We start from the raw sequence: 18,937 nt of genomic DNA, 5'->3' as shown, positions 1-18,937 counted from the left end.
CCCGACAATATTTCAGTTTTGGGAACAGAATATCCCAGTCGAACGCCTTTTTGGGACCATAAAAACCATTCAGAATCTTGTTTCTAATGAAGTTTTATCAAGTGAATTTTAGTCTGTAGTAACAGTCTGTTCTTCTGCTGGTAGCCCCGCATGAGTTTGATTCTTAGATAACTTTAAATACGTCTTAATAAAGCCTTTGCTGTTAGGCAACGCATAACAACAGGCCAGGCTTACTACTTTAGTGTGCACGTCTTACACTCGCGATACGTTAGTCACTTTGTTTTAGTGAAAGGGTTCCCGAAATTTCGGCTCTTTTGTTTCGACTAATTCACAGCTGTCACAGTGTATCATATTGCTAGTAAGTAATAAATAATCTCTATATTATATTTAATCTTTAATTTATGTATGTAGTTATGTACCTACTCAATGTACATAATATTGTCATCATTTGTCACTTTTGACATCGTGCTTTAGAAGTATTATTTTATGTTTTTATATTTCTTATTTAATTTTACATTTTTATATTATTTATTTAAACATGTTATCAAGAGTGACCTCAACTTTTGTAGTACATGAGGCATCGGACCCAGCTAGTAATACTACCCTTACTGTAGGAGACATGGTACATTTTTTAAGTTTGTCTTTAATCTAGCTATTCTTACGTGGCACAACGGATGCATTCAAATGATGGTTCGACTTAGTAGTTATCCCGTAGCACGAATTAGGATGTAAAAAATATTGTAGTTGATAGAGCTTTAGTCCACGATTATAATGATACCACTCTTATTACAATGTAACTTACGTGTTTTACTCGTTTAGAGGTTAGAATTTTTTTCTTTATTTCTTTGAAAACTGTGCATTACCTTGTAATAAGATTGTAGCACTATAATCGTGTACCAAAGCTCTATCAACTACAATTTATAAAAATTAGTTAGGTTAGGTTATGTTAGAACAGTTAAAACAACGCACGAGCCGAGCGTAGCGTGCCGCGGCAGCGGCCGACTTGTGCCAGAAACGAATGTAGGCGTTTACCTTACCTTTCTCCCCATAAAAATGTCCCAACCCTTAACAATGTCATAATTTAAGGTTCGGTTATAATGCTTTTTTCTCTGAAACGGTGCATTACCTTGTAATAGCTGTGGTAGCATTATAATCGTGGACTAAAGCTCTATCAATTACAATATTTTTTACCTCATAATTCGTGCGACGGCATAAGTTTTAACCTAATTAGATATAAAACTAGTATATTTATCACAGTAGATTAAATATATATTACTTGGTCTCTGTATTGACAGCTTGATAAATAAAGACCAGAGCTGTTCAATCACAGCCTCTTATAATGCATTTTTGTAATGTTACATTCATTTTATCGAACGACTCTTGTTGGCTTGGGTCAAAGTATACAATTGATTGGCTTTACGAAAGTTCAATGCAACACAACTAAACTAAAAGAATACAAGTGATAATTTCGTCTGTCACTATCTATATCCGTTTACCAAACTGCTTCTCTAAATAAGATAATGTAAAATGAGCATTTTTCTTACAAGCAACATAATCTTGATCAGTCTTGAGTATAGCATCATATCAGAACAACAGTGTACGTGAAATATACTGTACAAGACTCGTCCCAGGATCGACCCTTGGGCTATTCCTGCTAGATTTCTAGGTAGAAGAAAACCTCGGTTAGGCGTCAACATACTTGCCATGTATAAACTTTCCTTTAGAAAACTAGTGATAATGGGATACAAAGAGTAATGAAACAGAAATTTAAATTATTCAATCGAATACTTGTGCAACGCGATACATAGATGTATATATATTTAAAAAAAAATACTATTGATTATCAGGCACATGTATGCTATTGCCTATTATTGAAGATAAACAATAAAAAATATTAATTAAACTTGGAACTTTGTGCCCATAACACATAAAGTTGCTGTACCTACTAATTGAATCTCTTTCTATGTCCAGGGATCCAATGAAATAGACAAAGAATGGAGTGGCGATCTGTATATAATGTAGGTTAAAGTTTTTCTATATATATAAATATAAATATCAGTATATATTTACGAGGCAAACAGTCCTTAAAAGTATTCCCCGTAACGTCCGGATTGATACAATCAATTACTTATTATTCAAATATTCTCAACCTTAGGTCTTTCAATCCCGAATAGCTTTGGGTTCTGATTTTTAAACTTACTGAAAAGATGGCGCTGCAGAAACCTTCTGTAGAGGTAAAACGCTTCTAACAACTATTAATATCTTGTCTCCGCGAAATTTCAATAAAATCAGGAATAAATTTGCTAAATACCATTACTATTATGTTTGGGGAGTTTTAGCCATATTCGCCACGCTTGGCAGACGGGTTGGCGATCGCAGTAGATAGTGCACTCTCAACGAAAGATGCTGCTGCCCATCCTCCATTGTTTGTATCCCTTAGTCGCCTTTTACAACAACCACGAGAGGAGATGAGGTAGTGCTATTCTGGTGCAACACCACACACACCATGGAAGACTTAAGCCATATGCTCGATGGCCTCAATACAGCTTCCCAAGGTACTCCTGAACTGGTCTCAAAATGAACATAGACAAGACGAAGATCATGTCAAATATCCATGTCGGTGGACGACTTCCGGCTGATGATGAATTACTATTATGTGGCAAAGCTCTTTCCAGCAAATTCTACGTTTTGGAATTAGGTAGGTAACTGTTTTAATTAACTGAATAAACTGATTTATTTGTAATGAATAAAAATAAAATTTAACTATCATTAAAAAAACACAAAAACTTGTACAATGAGAACCTTTTTGCCCTGCACTTTTCCCGGGGCGTAAAAAGAATAGGGAAGTCCCAGGCCCATGGGTGTTGTAAGAGGCGACTAAGGGCTTTTTAGAAGTGGGAGAGTCATGCTGCCGTCTTTTGACGTCAGCACAATCGGGCCAGACTCGTCCGGGTTAATTAACACATTCGCACAGAATACCGGCGTGAAGTAGCGGCCTAGTGCCGCTATGTTTCGCATAGGTTAGTGTCGAGGACCGGTGGCCATTCCCCCCCCCCACCCCTCCACCCGAATATGACAGCGGTACTCAAAAAGATTTTACCCCAGGAGGGTACCGGCTCTACCAGAGTTGGAGAATCCCTCCCCGGGCACTCTAGCTCGGGCTGCCCTTCGTATTCTGGAGAGGGCACAGAACCGCGCATGACCAAGGACAAACGAGGCAGTATCACCACGGCACCCCGCTCCACACTCAACGTGGACTTTTGCAATATCAGGGGAATTCACTCCAATTTAAACGCCGTCCACCACCACCTTGAGACGGCGCAGCCGGCCTTGTGTTTCTTTACTGAGACGCAGATATCTCGACCTAGCGATACGTCATATTTAACGTACCCCGGGTACAAAATTGAGCACAATTTTTTACCTCATGCCGGGGTATGTGTGTACGTTAGGGAGGATATCTGCTGTCGCCGTCTCGGCAATTTTGAGGGACCTGTCCACTCTCTGGCTCCGCGTAGATTTAGAGGACCGCGTCCACATCTATGCGTGTGTCTACAGGTCCCATAGTGGTAACGCAGAAACGGATAATCTCATAGGCTGCGTTCAAGCGGCAATTGACGACGTGCTTGGACAGATCCCCTTTTTTAGACAGATTTTAGCGAAAATCGTAGTCTTGGATAATTTCAACGGGCACAATGCCGAATGGCTTGGATCACGTACCAAAGACTACGCAGGGCGATCTGTGCATAACTTTGCATTTGCGTATGGTCTGTCCCAATTGGTTGAGTCGCCAACGCGGCTCCCGGATGTGGATAGCCACATGCCGTCCTTATTGGATCTTCTGCTGACTACACATCCCGATGGTTACCAGGTCTTTGTCGACGCCCCTCTCGGAACGTCCGACCATTGCCTGGTCAGGAGTGTAGTGCCTATCCGACGCCAACGTCGCAGACCACCAGCGACCCGCCGCGTTTGGCACTACAAGTCAGCAGATTGAGATAGGATGCGTTCCTTTTTTGCATCCTACCCTTGGGGCAGGGTTTGTTTCCCTTCGGATGATCCTAGTGCCTGCGCCGTTGCAGTAGCCGATGTGATACTACAGGGTATGGATATTTTTATACCAAACTATGTAGTACCCATCGGTGGCAGATCACAGCCCTGGTTCGATGCGTCTGTTAAAGCAGCATCTGACTGCAAAAAACAGGCGTATCGAACTTGGGTTGCGGCGCTGGGCACAAAGGATCCGAACTGCACAGTTCTTAAGAGGAAATACAACCGTGCCTCCAGATTTTTTAAGCGGCAAATCGCCCGTGCAAAGTCAAAACACGTCGTCAAAATCGGCGAGCAGCTTTCCAGTTACCCGACCGGAACACGCAAGTTCTGGTCGTTGTCGAAAGCTGCTCTTGGTAACTTCAGCCAGCCGGCCATGCCGCCGTTGCACATGAGAAATGACACCCTGGCCCATACGGCAATAGAGAAAGCCGATCTCTTGTGCACTCTTTTCGCCTCCAACTCGACTCTTGACGACAACGGAAAAACACCGCCGACCATGCCGTTGTGTCAGAGCTCTATGCCTGAAGTACAGTTCAGACAGAAAACTGTTAGGCGAGCTCTGTTTTCGTTGGGCGTCAGAAAGTCGAGCGGGCCGGATGGCATTTCTCCAATCGTGCTTAGAACGTGTGCCCCTGAGTTGACGCCGGTGCTAACGCGTTTATTCCGGCACTCTTATTCTAAAGGCGTAGTCCCTGACTCATGGAAGTCAGCCCTTGTCCATTCGATCCAAAAAAAGGAGACAGTTCGGATCCGGCAAACTACAGGCCTATTGCTATTACCTCCCTGCTCGCCAAAATCATGGAGAGCATAATTAGCCGTCAGCTCTTGGTATATCTAAAGGATCACCAGTTGATCAACGACCGACAATACGGGTTTCGCCATGGTCGGTCGGCAGGTGATCTTCTGGTATACCTAACACATTGATGGGCAGCGGCTATTGAAAGCAAGGGGGAAGGCCTGGCAGTTAGCCTGGATATAGCGAAGGCCTTTGATCGTGTATGGCACAAGGCGCTCCTCTCCAAACTTCCATCATTTGGGCTTCCCGAGAGCTTGTGCAAGTGGACCTCCAGCTTCCTCACTGGGCGCAGCATACAGGTCGTTGTCGACGGATATTGCTCGAACCCGAAGCCCGTAAATGCTGGAGTGCCCCAAGGCTGTGTGCTGTCTCCCACGCTGTTTCTTCTGCATATCAATGATATGTTGGACACCTCCAACATTCATTGCTGTGCAGACGATAGCACTGGTGATGCCGTATACACTGGCCATGCAGGTCTCTCTCGGGAAATCGTCGACCAGTGCCGGGAGAAACTTGTGTCTTCTATCGAGTCCTCTCTTGAGAAGGTCGCGGAATGGGGTAAATTGAACCTTGTCCAATTTAACCCCCAGAAGACTCAAGTTTGCGCGTTTACCACTAAAAAAACCCCATTTGTCGTATCACCGCTCTTAGAGAACACTTCTCTTAAAGCCGCGCCTAGTATCGGAATACTGGGTCTCGAAATCTCGAGCGATTGCCAATTTCGTGGTCATCTGGAAGGCAAAGCCAAATTGGCTTCAAAGAAACTGGGCGTCATTAATAGACCACGGCAATACTTCAAGCCGGCCCACATACTAGCGCTCTACAAAGCGCAGGTCCGGCCACACATGGAGTATTGCTGTCATCTCTGGTCTGGCGCACCCCAGTATCAGCTCGATCCATTTGACCGCGTGCAACGCAGAGCAGCTCGAATTGTCGGGGACCCAGTGCTCTGTGAACGGCTGGATCACTTGGCGTTGCGTAGAGACGTCGCTTCATTGTGTGTCTTCTACCGCATTTATCACGGGGAGTGTTCTGAAGAGCTGTTTTACCTAATTCCTGCCGCCGAAATCCACCTTCGTACGTCACGCCACAAGTTAGGATATCATCCTCACCATCTGGATGTGTGGCGGACCTCCACAGTGCGGTTTTCAAGGAGCTTTCTTCCACGTACTACAAAGCTGTGGAATGAGCTTCCTTGTGCGGTGTTTCAGGGACGATACGACATGGGTACCTTCAAAAAAAGCGCGTACACCTTCCTTAAAGGCCGGCAACGCTCCTGTGATTCCTCCGGTGTTGCAAGAGATTGTGGGCGGCGGTGATCACTTAACAACAGGTGACCCGTACGCTCGTTTGTCCTCCTATTCCATAAAAAAAAAAACCTTAAAAATTTTCTGATTTACTTTGTGGATTGTGCAATACCAACCATTTTCAACCTTCATCTAAACGTACGAATAAAGCTATAATATAAAATATACCCAGAAAAAAATTTTGTAAGATAGATCTTGATTTTTCTTAAAGGAATAAAAAAGGAGGAGAAAACAATAGTTTTTTTCTAATTTTAAATATTTTCAGGCTACCACATTCGACCGCATGTCTTTTCTGTACTATTTTAGAGGATGCACTTGCGCAACTCAAAATTCTGAGTAAGTGACAAATAACACATAATTATTACAAAACATTAAAAAAACGAGTTAAATTCTTTCGTATAGAAAATGATTGTGATATAAATGAAATATCTAAATCTAATATAATTTGACAAGTTGATTCTCACGCACAATATAGATAACCGCCCGTTCATTTAGATTAATGGACAAAATAGCGCTCCTGATGCCACCCCACACCCGCCACAATTCCTGCAATATAAGAGGAAGTTGTATTGTCTTGCAAACACAGCGCAAGGAAACTCATTCCATACTGTGGGTGTACAAATAAATTTATAGCCGATAGATTATAAAATCTGTAGTGATAATGCTTAGGAAAAAATAGCATTATCGGCACTTACGGATTCAGTTATTTTTGCTGAGTAGCCATTGGAATGAATTTGCCTCGACTAGTAGCTAAACAAAATTAATAAATCAAAATTTGCATAAATTCTAGATGAGTGCAATCCAGGCCTTCGCTTGCAATCAACTTTAATGGACATGAACCTGCACCTTAACGATAAATATGGAATAAAAAGAGAAGTCCTAGATGAGGTGGATAGTATTAAACCCAATAAACTCCACTGTAACGAGTACAAACTTAAAAAGTTGCTAAAGGATAGGTCTGTGTTTGTTTTTTCGTATTTGGTATAATTTTTATTTAAAGTTTCTTCCCAGAAATTGGCTGTTTTGCCAGGATGCTGGCTAGATTATGGGTACCTACCACAACGGAACCTATTTCTGCCGAGAAGCAGTAATGTGTACGTATTATTGTGTTTCGGTCTGAAGGGCGCCGTAGCAAGTGAAATACTGGTCAAATGAGACTTAAAATCTTATGTCTCAAGGTGACGAGCGCAATTGTAGTGGCGCTCAGAATTTTTGAATTTTTCGAAAAAAATTGGTTAGGAAATTTTCTTAGGGTTGTTTAGTGTCTAATAGAGTCCAGTAATGGGTAAGTTCTAGAAATTTCCCGTAGTGTTTCTCACACTGTAGTATCGTCAACTCATTCAGAGTCATGCGCGTTTTAAAGGCATTTTATTATGTTGTGGGTTACTCGCGACAGTCAAAGCAAAAAACTTTTCCTTGCCGTATCGGCCTAGAAACACTGTGGAATTTCGTTCCAACTTCCATAGTTCGGTATTCTTTGGCTAAATATTCTTAGTTATTACCAACCTCACTGTGTATCTACGTCTAACCCCCTTGTGAGAATAAAGGTTGAGCTTAGACGAATGAAAAATAGCTGCGTAAAATATGCAGATTTTGGAATCTTTTAAGATACTAATGTCCAGCGCCGGTCCTAACCCTTAGTCAAGGCGTAGAGAGATTGTCTTTCGGCACTCTTTGACCGAAGCTTTCACCCCAAGTGTGTTATAATATCTTTAATTTTTTCTTCTGAAAATGTTTTCCGTATTTGTCATTTTAGTTACCGCTTTACTTTTTACCAGGCGCCAAGAGCGACCAACCCTATTGCCCTACGCTGGGACCGCCGCTGCCCTTTTTTATTTCAATGTTAATTTTCATATAATATAATTTTTTAATAATTATTAAAAAAAAACTTCCGATTAAAGTTTTCGTGAAACGTGTTTCCTGGCGCCTAGGGCGTCCACGCTTATTGCCCTAGGGCTGTCGCCGTCTTTGTCATAATATGACCTGGACACATATTGGAGGGAAGTTCATTCCACACTTTGACTATATTCTTGAAAGATGGTTCCTTAAGAATAGCTGCTTGTGATGAACGATATGCTTTGAACACAAAAGCATTTGATTTACCTCAATTAATGGAAAAAAAATATGTTAACAGGGAATTGATCATTAAGGTATTGAAAGGTGCCTACATAGACATGTCGGAACATGGAAATATTTTGGTTCTTAAGGAATATATAAGCGAAATATCTAAAACATATAACGATAGAGAAATATTGATCTTAGTAGAAGGAAGAAACAGGCAGTAAGTAAGAGACTAGGCAGCAATACAATAACAGTAGAATTAATTGTAAGAGCAGTAGATCTTAATGTTAGAGCAGTAGAACTAAATGTTAGAATAGTAAAACTAAATTTTAGAGCAGTAGCACTAAGTGTTAGAGCAGTAGAACTAAATTTTAAAACAGTAGAACTAAACGTTAGAAGAGTAGAACTAAATGTTGGAGCAGTAGAACTAAATGTTAGAGTAGTAGAACGAAATGTTAGAGTAGTAGAACTAAATGTTAGAGTAGTAGAACTAAACGTTAGATCAGTAGAACTAAATGTTAGAACAGAAGAACTAAATATTAGAGCAGTATAACGAAATGTTAGAACAGTAGAACTAAATGTTAAAACAGCAGAACTAATTGTAAGAGCACTGTTCTTCTGTGGCAGTACTCGTGGCAGTTTTTTCTATTCGTTGTGACAGTTTCATTGGTAATTAAAATTTTATCTAAAATTTAAGAATATAAAAGCAAAAGTAAATTATAGTTATTAAAAATTTAAAAACACGCTTCAGATCAGTGTAATATTTCAATAATATTAAATTAGGCAAAAAGAGTGATTAACCAAAAGTTGTTTTAGGGTAAAGCGTGATCTGAACAAACAACTACGACAACAAAGAAATCATATAAAGTCTGTTTTGTACCAAACGGAATGTAACATTAAGGATCTCTGCAGTCGCTTCGAGGTGAGTAAGCCACTGCAATTTTCTAAAATAAAAAAGCGGTCACAATCAGCTCAGATGAATGCACAATTTATATAATTTTGATGAAGTTTGTAGTCTGTGTATGAATAATTTATTGCATCTCTGCAATGGCAATTTACACAAATCACTGCGGTCACAGCATTAATTATTGTTGGTGTATCCATACAACCGTTCTCGACTCTTTTTTGCTTGGTTTTTACCTTAGAGCATGATTATTTTCATATAGGTAAATAAATATAATCGATATCTGTGTCTTTCTGTTTTCTTTTTTTTATATTCTTGTTTATCATATTGCTAGTGTCTTAGATTAAGAACAATATTTTTTTTTATTATGGCAACTATTAGATGCTTGTGTGTGTGGCATCTCTCAAATTTTGTAACATACGCTTCGTGTTATTTTACATTGAAATTAATTAAATACAAAATACTTACTGATGATATGTTATCCGAGTGTCTTTCTTATTTCTTGGTGTATTTTTTTACAAATTTTTCTATGCAACCCGGCATTTTAATTTCAATTAATGCTCGTCCGCCCTCAACCAATGACTAATTGGAACTAGATGCTGTGCATTCTTTATAATAATATAGTGGTTAATGTCACTGTCGCTTTTATGACAGTTTTCAGCCGGAAGACGTCCACTGCTGGACAAAGGTCTCCTCCAAAGATCGCCATGACGACCGGTCCTGCGCTGCCCTCATCCAACCTACTCCAGCGATCTTGACCAGATCGTCGGTCCATCTTGTGGGGAACCTACCAGCACTACGTCTTCCGGTATGTGGTCGCCATTCGAGGACTTTACTGCCCCAATGGCCATCTATCCGTCGAACTATGTGGCCTGCCCACTGCCACTTGAGTTTTGCAACCTTTTGAGCTATGTTAGTGACTTTGGTTCTCCTACGGATCTCCTCATTTCTGCTTCGATCTCGCAGGGAAACTCCAAGCACGGCCCTCTCCATTACCCTCTGAGCGACAATGAGCTTCCTCATAAGGCCCATGATTGCTAGCTACACTAACGTTTGCTCTTTGCACTGAATCCTCGCGACCTCAGCCCTAAAATTATCGGGTACAGTTGTTTTGGAATTGTTTTGTTATAGAATCTTACAGTCAGAGATTATGCAAACTCCACAACAAGATTATACAAGCTAGTATCTAATTTGTCTTGGGTCAGATCTTTCTGTTAACCTCACCGATGAGTAAGCTGAAATTTACACGCGTCTTTGATTTGCATGACAATACATTTCTGTGTCATGTTCATACCTTGGTCTGTATTCAGAATTAACTCAACAAAGAGGCACATCTATGTGTATGTGAACGAAATATTGTGTATGTACATTAAAATCTTCAAGCGTGATTGCCACCGCTATGTCGATTGAAATATTTTAATCGACCCCCACGATAGGATATCTCATGAAAAGATTTCTGGTAGAATATAAATATGAAAAAAGCTTTAATGTAATAAGTACTAAATTTTTTCAAACCTTTTAGCTCAGGTATAAAGGAAGAAAGGGGATTTTAAAACTTAATAAAATTCTGTCGCGTTTCAAGCAATTTTTGAAATGTTGAATTAAAGATTGTATTAAATATAAAATTTATTTATTGAGATTTAAATGAATTTACTTACTTTGTTATTTAAGACACCCCTTCATGAGTTACGTCGATATAAGATTAACTTAAGATATTAGTGTTGTTACTTAACTATTATAGAACTACGATAAATATTCTAAAAAAATATTACGACCATTATTCATACAGCAACTGTCACTGTCAATCTTCAATGTGGCTCAATATTATAGCAATGACCTTCTATACATATAGACTAATCACGTCGTATAAAAACAATGCCAAAATATGGAACATGCCACAAATTAAGCTTCGACTGCTATATCTATAGATGGCCTCATTTTCTCCAGTTGTTTAAAATATTCTTGGTTAATAACCAGTAATGTAAATCATATATTCAGTTCAGATTTGATTCGGTCAGTGACAGTTGACACACGACTACGGAGAAAAATGTGCTTACATTATATCTAAGTACACTTTTGCCGTTCCACTATCAGACTGCAAATGATATGCCCTTGTAAGATGTGTACTACCTACCTATGTAAGACTTGTGCCGGTATTTGTATTTTAATTTATATTTATTATACAGGATGCATCTATTTATGCAAATATACGTGGCAGGTACGTCGATGGCTGGCAACGAGCAAGGCATGAGCAACTCGAATTTGCACTCAAAGATAAGGAGTATGCTCCCTCGCAGAATATCGAGCTTCACAAGAGAAAAAGTCAGCAGGAACAACAAGTTCACACAGAAGTAGAACTACTCACTAATATTATTATCAATGTATGTTTGCTGCAACCTATTAACCCAGTCACACCTACTCCCGTAACAATTGGAAACTGTACTTAGACAAACAAACCAGTTAGGCAGGTCCAATTTCGTGAAAGATGTCTCTCGTCGAATCCAACTCGGATGGGCAGCATTTGGGAAGCTCCGTAAAATATTCTCGTCCCAAATACCACAGTGTCTGAAGACGAAGGTTTTCAACCAGTGTGTGTTGCCAGTGATGACTTACGGTACGCAGACGTGATCGCTAACTATGGTTCTAATGAGAAAGCTCATGGTCGCTCAAAGGGCAATGGAGAGGGTTATGCTCGGAGTTACCTGCGAAATCGCATCAGAAATGAGGAGATCCATAGGAGAACCAATGTCATCAACATTGCCCAAATGATTGCGAAACTGAAGTAGCACTGGGCAGGGCATATAGTTGGACGGACAGATGGACTATGGGTTAGAAAAGTCCTCGAATGGCGATCACGTACTGGAAGACGCAGTGTTGGTAAGCACCCCTCAGTTGGTAAGGCCCCAGGAGGCCTTTGTCCAGTAGTGGACGTCTTCCGGCTGATGATGATGATGATTAACTCATTTGGGAGTTAACTTACCTGATGGCATCTGTTGATTTGAGGCCCGAAGTTGAGGTCATCTTGTTGAAATTTATAATTCAAGTCAATACCTCAATTACAAAGAGTAACAATTCAGAAAAGGGTTTAAATCGAAAACAAGTCGAGTTTTTACTGTTTGAGACGAAATTATTCTAGACTTGAAGAAATATTGGAAGTAACAACTAAACTGTATTCACTTATCAACTTGTTTTAAGAACAATTTCTCATACTCATCTTAAACTTACTGTATTTCAGACTTATAACACTTTGGAACTTAGGTATCGAAATATTTCTATACAGAATATAGAATGTAATTGGTTAAATACTCTCTAAGATTCAGGACTTTTCTACAGATATATTTTTTTCGACAGGATATGAAGTACTTTCCAGCCCATCGATTAGCGCAAAGTATCTTTGGTTTGGTTCAGCTGATGGCAATTGATACGCTATGCCAATTACCATGCAGTGCTGCTCAGGATTCTTAAAAAATCCAAAAATCTGAGCGGCACTACAATTGCGCTCGTCACATTGAGACAAAAGATGTTGAGTCTCATTTGCTCAGTATTTTTACTAGCTACGGCGCCCTACAGACCGAAACACAATAATGTTTACACATTACTACTTTAGGGCAGAAATAGGCGCCGTTGAGGTATCCATAATCTAGCCGGCATCCTGTGCAAAGGAGCCTCCCACTGGTAAAAATAGATACGTTTTTTTAAGAAATAGGGAAGAAAAGTATAAACTTGTTGGTAACTTGTCACCTAATGGGTAAGGGTCACCATAGCCCAGGTTCTTTGAAAAACGTAAAAAATTATAATAGAATAAAACCAGAGCATTTAATAGTTTTCACCAATATACGTATTTATAGGAAACCTTGGAAAAGATAGAGGTTTGGGTAAATAAATACGATGTTGACATGGAGCAAATAGACTTAAAGATTCAAATCGCGAGGAACAAATGGCTTAGTATCCAGAAACAAAGGATCGACATGGAAGAACAGGTTTGGATGAGTTTCGTTTGATTAATGTTAATGTCTGGCGTTATAAAACCACCTGTTTTGCTAGAAACTTCTTGCCACGCACAGCCACTCTGTGGAATCAGTTACCGGCTGCAGTTTTCCAGAGCCTATAAGGCTAAGGAACCTTCAAGATTAAAGTATAGCTAGGGTTGCCAAATCTTATTAGAAGAAATAGAGTATATCTGATTTCAAAGGAGGGAAATAAAGAGTACCTTAGCTTTCCAAAAAGAGTAATTATTTTGTATTTTTAGAAAGGAATTTTTTATATTTTTTGCAGAACATAATAAATTTTCATGGTTTTAAAAAAGAATAGCGTAAAAGAGTATTTTAGCATACTCTATTAGTGATATAGATTAGATACGAGTATACGGAGTACAATTAAATTTATTAAAGTAGGCGTTTCTTTGCGGACATCCATAATTATACAAATGTTTTAAGTTTTCTTAAGTAATAATTACTAAATATAACTCGCCAAAATCACGGAGTTGGAGTCTCGTGCCAGATTTTAGCGAGTCAACAGTCCTGAGGATGCCTCGTGCAGAGGCGAAACACGTGTCAAATTGTTTAAAGACAAATATTAGCGGAATTAACACTTAAGAAAACTTAAAACATTTGGACAGAGTACAATAGTCTATTTTAGAGAACGGATGGCAACCCTAGAGCATACTCCCAACTCAAAGGTCGGCAACGCATCTCTTGACATCTGACTTGCGGATGTCCATGGGCGGTTGCCTCACCACTCCCCATCTCGCGAGCCTCGTGTCCATTGCCCCCTCTTTGTACAAAAGACGGGAACTCTATTTCTAAGTCAGTACATCTGTCCGTCTGTCTGTCAACGGGGTGTACCTCATAGAACGTAATAGTACGACAGTCGAAATTATAACAGTGTGTATAACAATTGAGTTTGTAACTAAAAAAAATTATTAACCAAATAACATATTATTAAATAGCCACCATGTAATAAACCACATAAAAATCGTCTAGATAGAGCATATTGCTGTTAGACAACCGATGAAAACAGGGCAGGTTCATTACTTTAGTGTGCGTGACAAGCTACGTCTTACACTCGCGATTTGTATGTCACTTTGTTATAGTGTGCGTGCATTGCTCAAACTAGAGGATAACTGTCAACCTAATTCTTTCGACGTTTTCATAGCTGTCACAGTCTATCTAGATCTACCAATCAGTTTTTATAAACACATAATTAAGTAGTGGCGTTACGAGCACGACTTTAATCAAATCAAAATCACTTTATTCATGTAGGTCACGGAAATGACACTCATGAATATCAAAAGTTTACTTTTCTTATTAAATTTACCGCCACATCGTTGGTTAATAGGTTCAACTTTAATCAACATCAACATTTACACCTTCATGCTTGACAAATCATTTCAATTACAATATATGTAATCCGTTTGATGCACTCAAATGATTTTTTATTCTATTAATATAATGATTGATATCAGATTGATCTACAGATTATAAGGACAAGTCTTATCTGTAGATCAGACAAGAAGATACAGATCTGCATGATTTAATTTCAGTTTGCCAAGCATGAAGAGGAAATGCGAATTTGGGTGCAGTTCAAGAGAGATCGCGAGGAAGCAAGGCTGTACCGAGAGAAGATGACAAATTGTGCAATAGTTATTCAAGCTTGGTGGCGCGGCTTACTCGTGAGGCGTCGGCTTGGTCCATACAAAGCCAAGAAATCCAAAAATCCTAAGACTAAAGCTTAAATTTCTTTTACTGCTTACATCAGATTGGACGATCTTTCCGGTGGCCGCTGGATTGTAAATTTCCGAATACACATCATTTTGGTTACCTCTATTTATTATATATTATATTATAAATGAGTTTTATGTCTATAATTATTTGTATTTTATACAATAAAGTTATATTTTCTGTGTACCAAACGTTATTTACCCGCCTATAAGAAAATACTTTTGTTTTTATTACAATATTATAAAAATGCCATCAATTAAAGTCAAATTCAAATAAACTTTATTCATTTAGTCTAAAACGAAGCGCTTTGAGTCGTCACTAAAAATACTTCTTTTAAAGTACTGAATTAAGCATATATTCGTAAAAAGTTGAGCTCGTGAGAATAACATAATAAAAGAAACTCAATGGCTACTCTTTTCAATCAAAAGAGTATTTTACAATGGCTCTAATATACATAACAAATTAGTTTGTAAGATGCTGCATCCAATATACGAGTCGTGTTTAAATAATATAAATTATATCATAAAAAATCATATCCATTTCCAAAGCACCAGTTTGGTTTCCGCGAAAAATACTCAACCATAGATCAAGTGCATAGAATCTGCAATATTATAGAAAAAGCCTTAGAAATCAAAGAAGTCTGCTCCACAATATTTCTGGATGTGGCACAGGCTTTCGATAAAGTTTGGCATGAAGGTTTTATTAACAAGCTAAGAATGGCTTTACCAAAATCATTTGCAGATATTCTTGAATCTTATATTACCAATAGATATTTAAGGATTCAAGGACAAGAGGATGTCTGTTCAGAAATTATGGAGATAAAAGCCGGAGTGCCTCAAGAAAGTGTATTAGGTCCGTTCCTGTACTACTATACACAAATGACATTCCTGAAATAGAAAATAACACTGTTGCGACCTTTGCTGATGATACTGCTCTAATGGGCGTGGGTAGTAACCATAAAGAGGCAGCAGATATAGCTCAAATAGCAGTAAACACCGTAGTTAAGTGGACTAAAAAATGGAAAATTAAACTTAATGAAAGTAAATCTGTACATGTAAACTTTATTAATAATAAACCAGATTACTAGCCAGTTTACATTAATAAGAACCATAAGTACCATACGAAAATACAGCTAAACAGGGAGGGCTCACGTCTATAAAAAAAAAGAACAATTAGAACTTCGTTTTAAAAATATGTACTGGCTTCTAGGAAGACACTCTAAGATGGCAGTATAAAATAAAGTTTTATTGTACAAGTTAAGTCCTTCTGCCTGTATGGACTTATGGGAAATAGCTGTGGGCTGCACTAAATAAACAAATATTCAAATCATATAACGCTTACAGAATAAATTATTGAAGGAAATTGTGAACGCACCTTGGTACATTTGAAAAAGCGAACTCCATCGAGACCTTAACATTCAACGCACCATGTTTGTTGACAAAGTTATCCAAAAATATGCTGAAGCTCTTCAACATAGACTTCACCATCACGTGAATGTCGAGGCAATCCAGCTCCTTGACAACACTGATATAGTAAGATGACTAAAACGAACAAAACCTTTTGAGTTAGTGCAGTGCTAGTGAATTACTGTCTTATTCATAATGACTTCGCGGAGATTTAAGACATTGCTAATATACGCTTGTTAAAAAATGGTTTTCATAATCGCATATTAGAGCTAAAACGCTCATTATCTCTTCGATAAAGCTGACGTGACTTATAGTAGCTAGGACCCACAGGTAACACAACCTAGCTAGCTATAGCTACTTATTATTTTGCTTTAATTTGTAGTGTTCACCGAAAAGTAATAAATGAAATAATGTTAATTTTGGATATCAATGTTTATTTTATTTTTTTGAAATATTTATTAAATATTTTTCTTCGCCTTTATTTTATGCAAATCCGTATCATCATCACACTCTCTCTTGTTCACTAAAATTTTATTGATATCTTTACAGTAGTTGTATATGAAGAATCCCTTCTATAAACCTATTTTATACACTTTAAGCTGTTCGTTAAATAATGTCAAAAATAGCTTCCCGCTCAAAGTTGTTGGATATCCGTCATAGATTGACAACCGACAGACTTCAAAACTTTGATTTTTGAAGTTTGATATTATTTTGACGGAGTACCGTCGTGTTGGCTTTGGTTGACACACGTGTGGTGTTTTTCAGAGTGTTTTTTTTTTGTTGAAAAGTGGCCGGTTTTTGTGTAGTTTAGTGTATTGGGAATGGAGGTAGAACTCCCTCCGGTTCCACCAGACCCCGATGGGTCTAGAAATACGTCTCGACAGGCTGCCTCCTCTCGGAATCGGCATGTCGAATCCGATGAGCCCGCTACAGAAAGCGGGAAAAAATCAGGTTTAAATCCCCTCCAAGCGTCCATACAAACTATGTACACGCATCCTTCGTTCGCTGTAGGCCCTAAAGGTTACAGTGGGGATGACAAAGGTCCGTTTATAGTTCACGTTTCCAGGGAGGTCTCGGACCCATCTATCCGTGCATTGAAGTTTCTACTGTTCCTACACCAAAATAAATTCACGCACATTGTTAAGGACGGTGTTAAAAGTGTTGGCCGCAACAGAGTAAGTTTTAAATTTTTCGAACGTTCAAGAAGCTAATGACTTTCTAAGTAACCAAATTTTGACTATGACAAAATATAAAGCAGTAATTCCGACTTTTAATATTACTCGGATGGGCCTAGTCCGAGGTGTCCCTGTAGACTGGTCTATGGAGGACTTTGTCGAATCCGAACTACCGATTGGCTGTGGCGCGGTTTTGAAGCCCGCCGCTTAAACCGCAAGAACATCATTGAAGGTATTGTCGAGTGGGTGCCCACTCAATCGGTTGTTTTGACTTTTAGAGGCCAGATGCTTCCCTCCAAAAATTTTTACTTTTATACGTCCCTTCCCGTAGAAATCTATAAATTCCCGACTATTCAGTGCCTGAATTGCTGTCGTTTTGGCCACGTTAAAGCACAGTGTAGGTCTAAGCCTATTAGATATTACAGATGTGCCCAGCTGCACACAGGTGAGTCCTGCGATGTTCCAAAAGAAAAAGCTTCCTGCTTACATTGCTCAGGCAGTCATTTTGCATCGGATAAAAACTGTCCAGAGTTTTTACGCCAAGAAAAGATGTCTCAGCAAAGTTGTGTTGGCGCAGCCTGCTGGGTTCCCAGCTTTAAAGTCATTTTACAATTAAAATGTCCTCCTGAGTCTTCGGTGTTTACAGGAGAGGCCGTTGCCTTATTAGAAGCAATCCTGTTTACCCGCTCCCATAACCTAAATCATACTGTTATTTTTACTGACTCCCTTAGTTGTCTATCATCCATCAAGGAAAACCCATTCCGGAGTAAGTCAAGACATCCAATTATTCTTCAGATTATTATTTTCCTTTCCTGGCTCTATTTTCCTGTCATCAAAATAAATTAAATTTATTAATTTATTAAATTTAACACTTGTCTGGATTCCAGGTCATTCTGGCATTGCAGGCAATGAAACAGCAGACTCTTGTGCTAAATCTGCTATACAAATGGGTTCTTATGAACATTATAAAAATAGTTCCCAAGATCTGAGTGCACTTTCTAAAACTTATCTCGACAAGTCCTGGAATACATACTGGAATCAAAATTGGTTAAAGGTAAATTCTATGCCTCAGTCCAACCAGATATACCAAGGCGTCCATGGTTTTTTTCTCACAGATATGCAAACAGATGGGTTACCTCCACAATATGTCGCCTACGTCTTGTTCATTCCAGCACACCTGTCCACCTGCACAAGATCAGAGTTAGAGATCACTCCTTGTGTGAATGTGGCTTGGACGACGGCATATCTCATATAGTATTTTCCTGTCCTAAACTTCTTCATCCCCTTTATGACGTTCTTCCACCGAAATTTCCCCGTCCACTAAACGTTGAATGTTTGTTAACGTCTGTGTTTAGTCCTTATTGTAATTTTTTATGTAAATATGTGAAATATAATAATATTAAGCTGTAAATATGTAATGTAGAGTGTATTTTGTATAATATTGTGTTGTTCCAGGCTAGAAACTAACCATATAAAATAACACTATAATTAAAAAAAACCTGCCACTTATAAATTATC

The 18,937-nt window shown here is 38.8% G+C and overlaps 2 protein-coding genes across 4 annotated transcripts in view; one reads left to right on the top strand and one right to left on the bottom strand.

Moving 5' to 3' along the window:
• The window catches only part of LOC126966158 (tryptophan--tRNA ligase, cytoplasmic), a 373,239-nt gene extending 370,142 nt beyond the window's left edge, over window positions 1–3,097 (bottom strand). Inside the window, exon 1 of the mRNA XM_050810112.1 lies at window positions 3,094–3,097. The gene's annotated coding sequence lies outside the window, so the exon portion shown is untranslated. The remainder of the gene's footprint in view (window positions 1–3,093) is intronic.
• On the top strand, window positions 479–15,018 carry LOC126966164 (dynein regulatory complex protein 9-like). 3 transcript variants are annotated; one of them, XM_050810120.1, is made up of 9 exons: window positions 485–622; window positions 1,972–2,018; window positions 6,419–6,489; window positions 6,944–7,109; window positions 8,288–8,434; window positions 9,031–9,136; window positions 11,305–11,499; window positions 12,967–13,098; window positions 14,661–15,018. In XM_050810120.1, the coding sequence occupies exons 1-9, from the start codon at window positions 539–541 to the stop codon at window positions 14,850–14,852; spliced, it is 1,140 nt and encodes a 379-aa protein (XP_050666077.1). In that variant the 5' UTR covers window positions 485–538; the 3' UTR covers window positions 14,853–15,018. The 3 variants fall into 3 exon arrangements, with proteins under 3 accessions (XP_050666079.1, XP_050666077.1, XP_050666078.1); XM_050810122.1 differs by lacking the exon at window positions 6,419–6,489 and having other exon boundaries at window positions 479–622; XM_050810121.1 differs by lacking the exons at window positions 485–622; window positions 1,972–2,018 and adding an exon at window positions 2,235–2,698.
• The last annotated feature ends 3,919 nt before the right edge of the window (window positions 15,019–18,937 follow it).

This window comes from Leptidea sinapis, chromosome 9, assembly GCF_905404315.1.
Source record: "Leptidea sinapis chromosome 9, ilLepSina1.1, whole genome shotgun sequence".
NCBI lineage: Eukaryota > Metazoa > Arthropoda > Insecta > Lepidoptera > Pieridae > Leptidea > Leptidea sinapis.
Note: the sequence above shows the minus strand (reverse complement) of the source record. Positions and strands in the feature narration are given on the sequence as shown.

Coding starts and splice junctions, on each gene's coding strand:
- LOC126966164 (XM_050810120.1), top strand. CDS start 539: ATGTTATCAAGAGTGACCTCAACTTTTGTAGTACATGAGGCATCGGAC. Junction 2,019..6,418: donor AGTGGCGATCTGTATATAAT/GTAGGTTAAAGT, acceptor AAATATTTTCAG/GCTACCACATTCGACCGCAT. Junction 9,137..11,304: donor ATCTCTGCAGTCGCTTCGAG/GTGAGTAAGCCA, acceptor TTTATTATACAG/GATGCATCTATTTATGCAAA.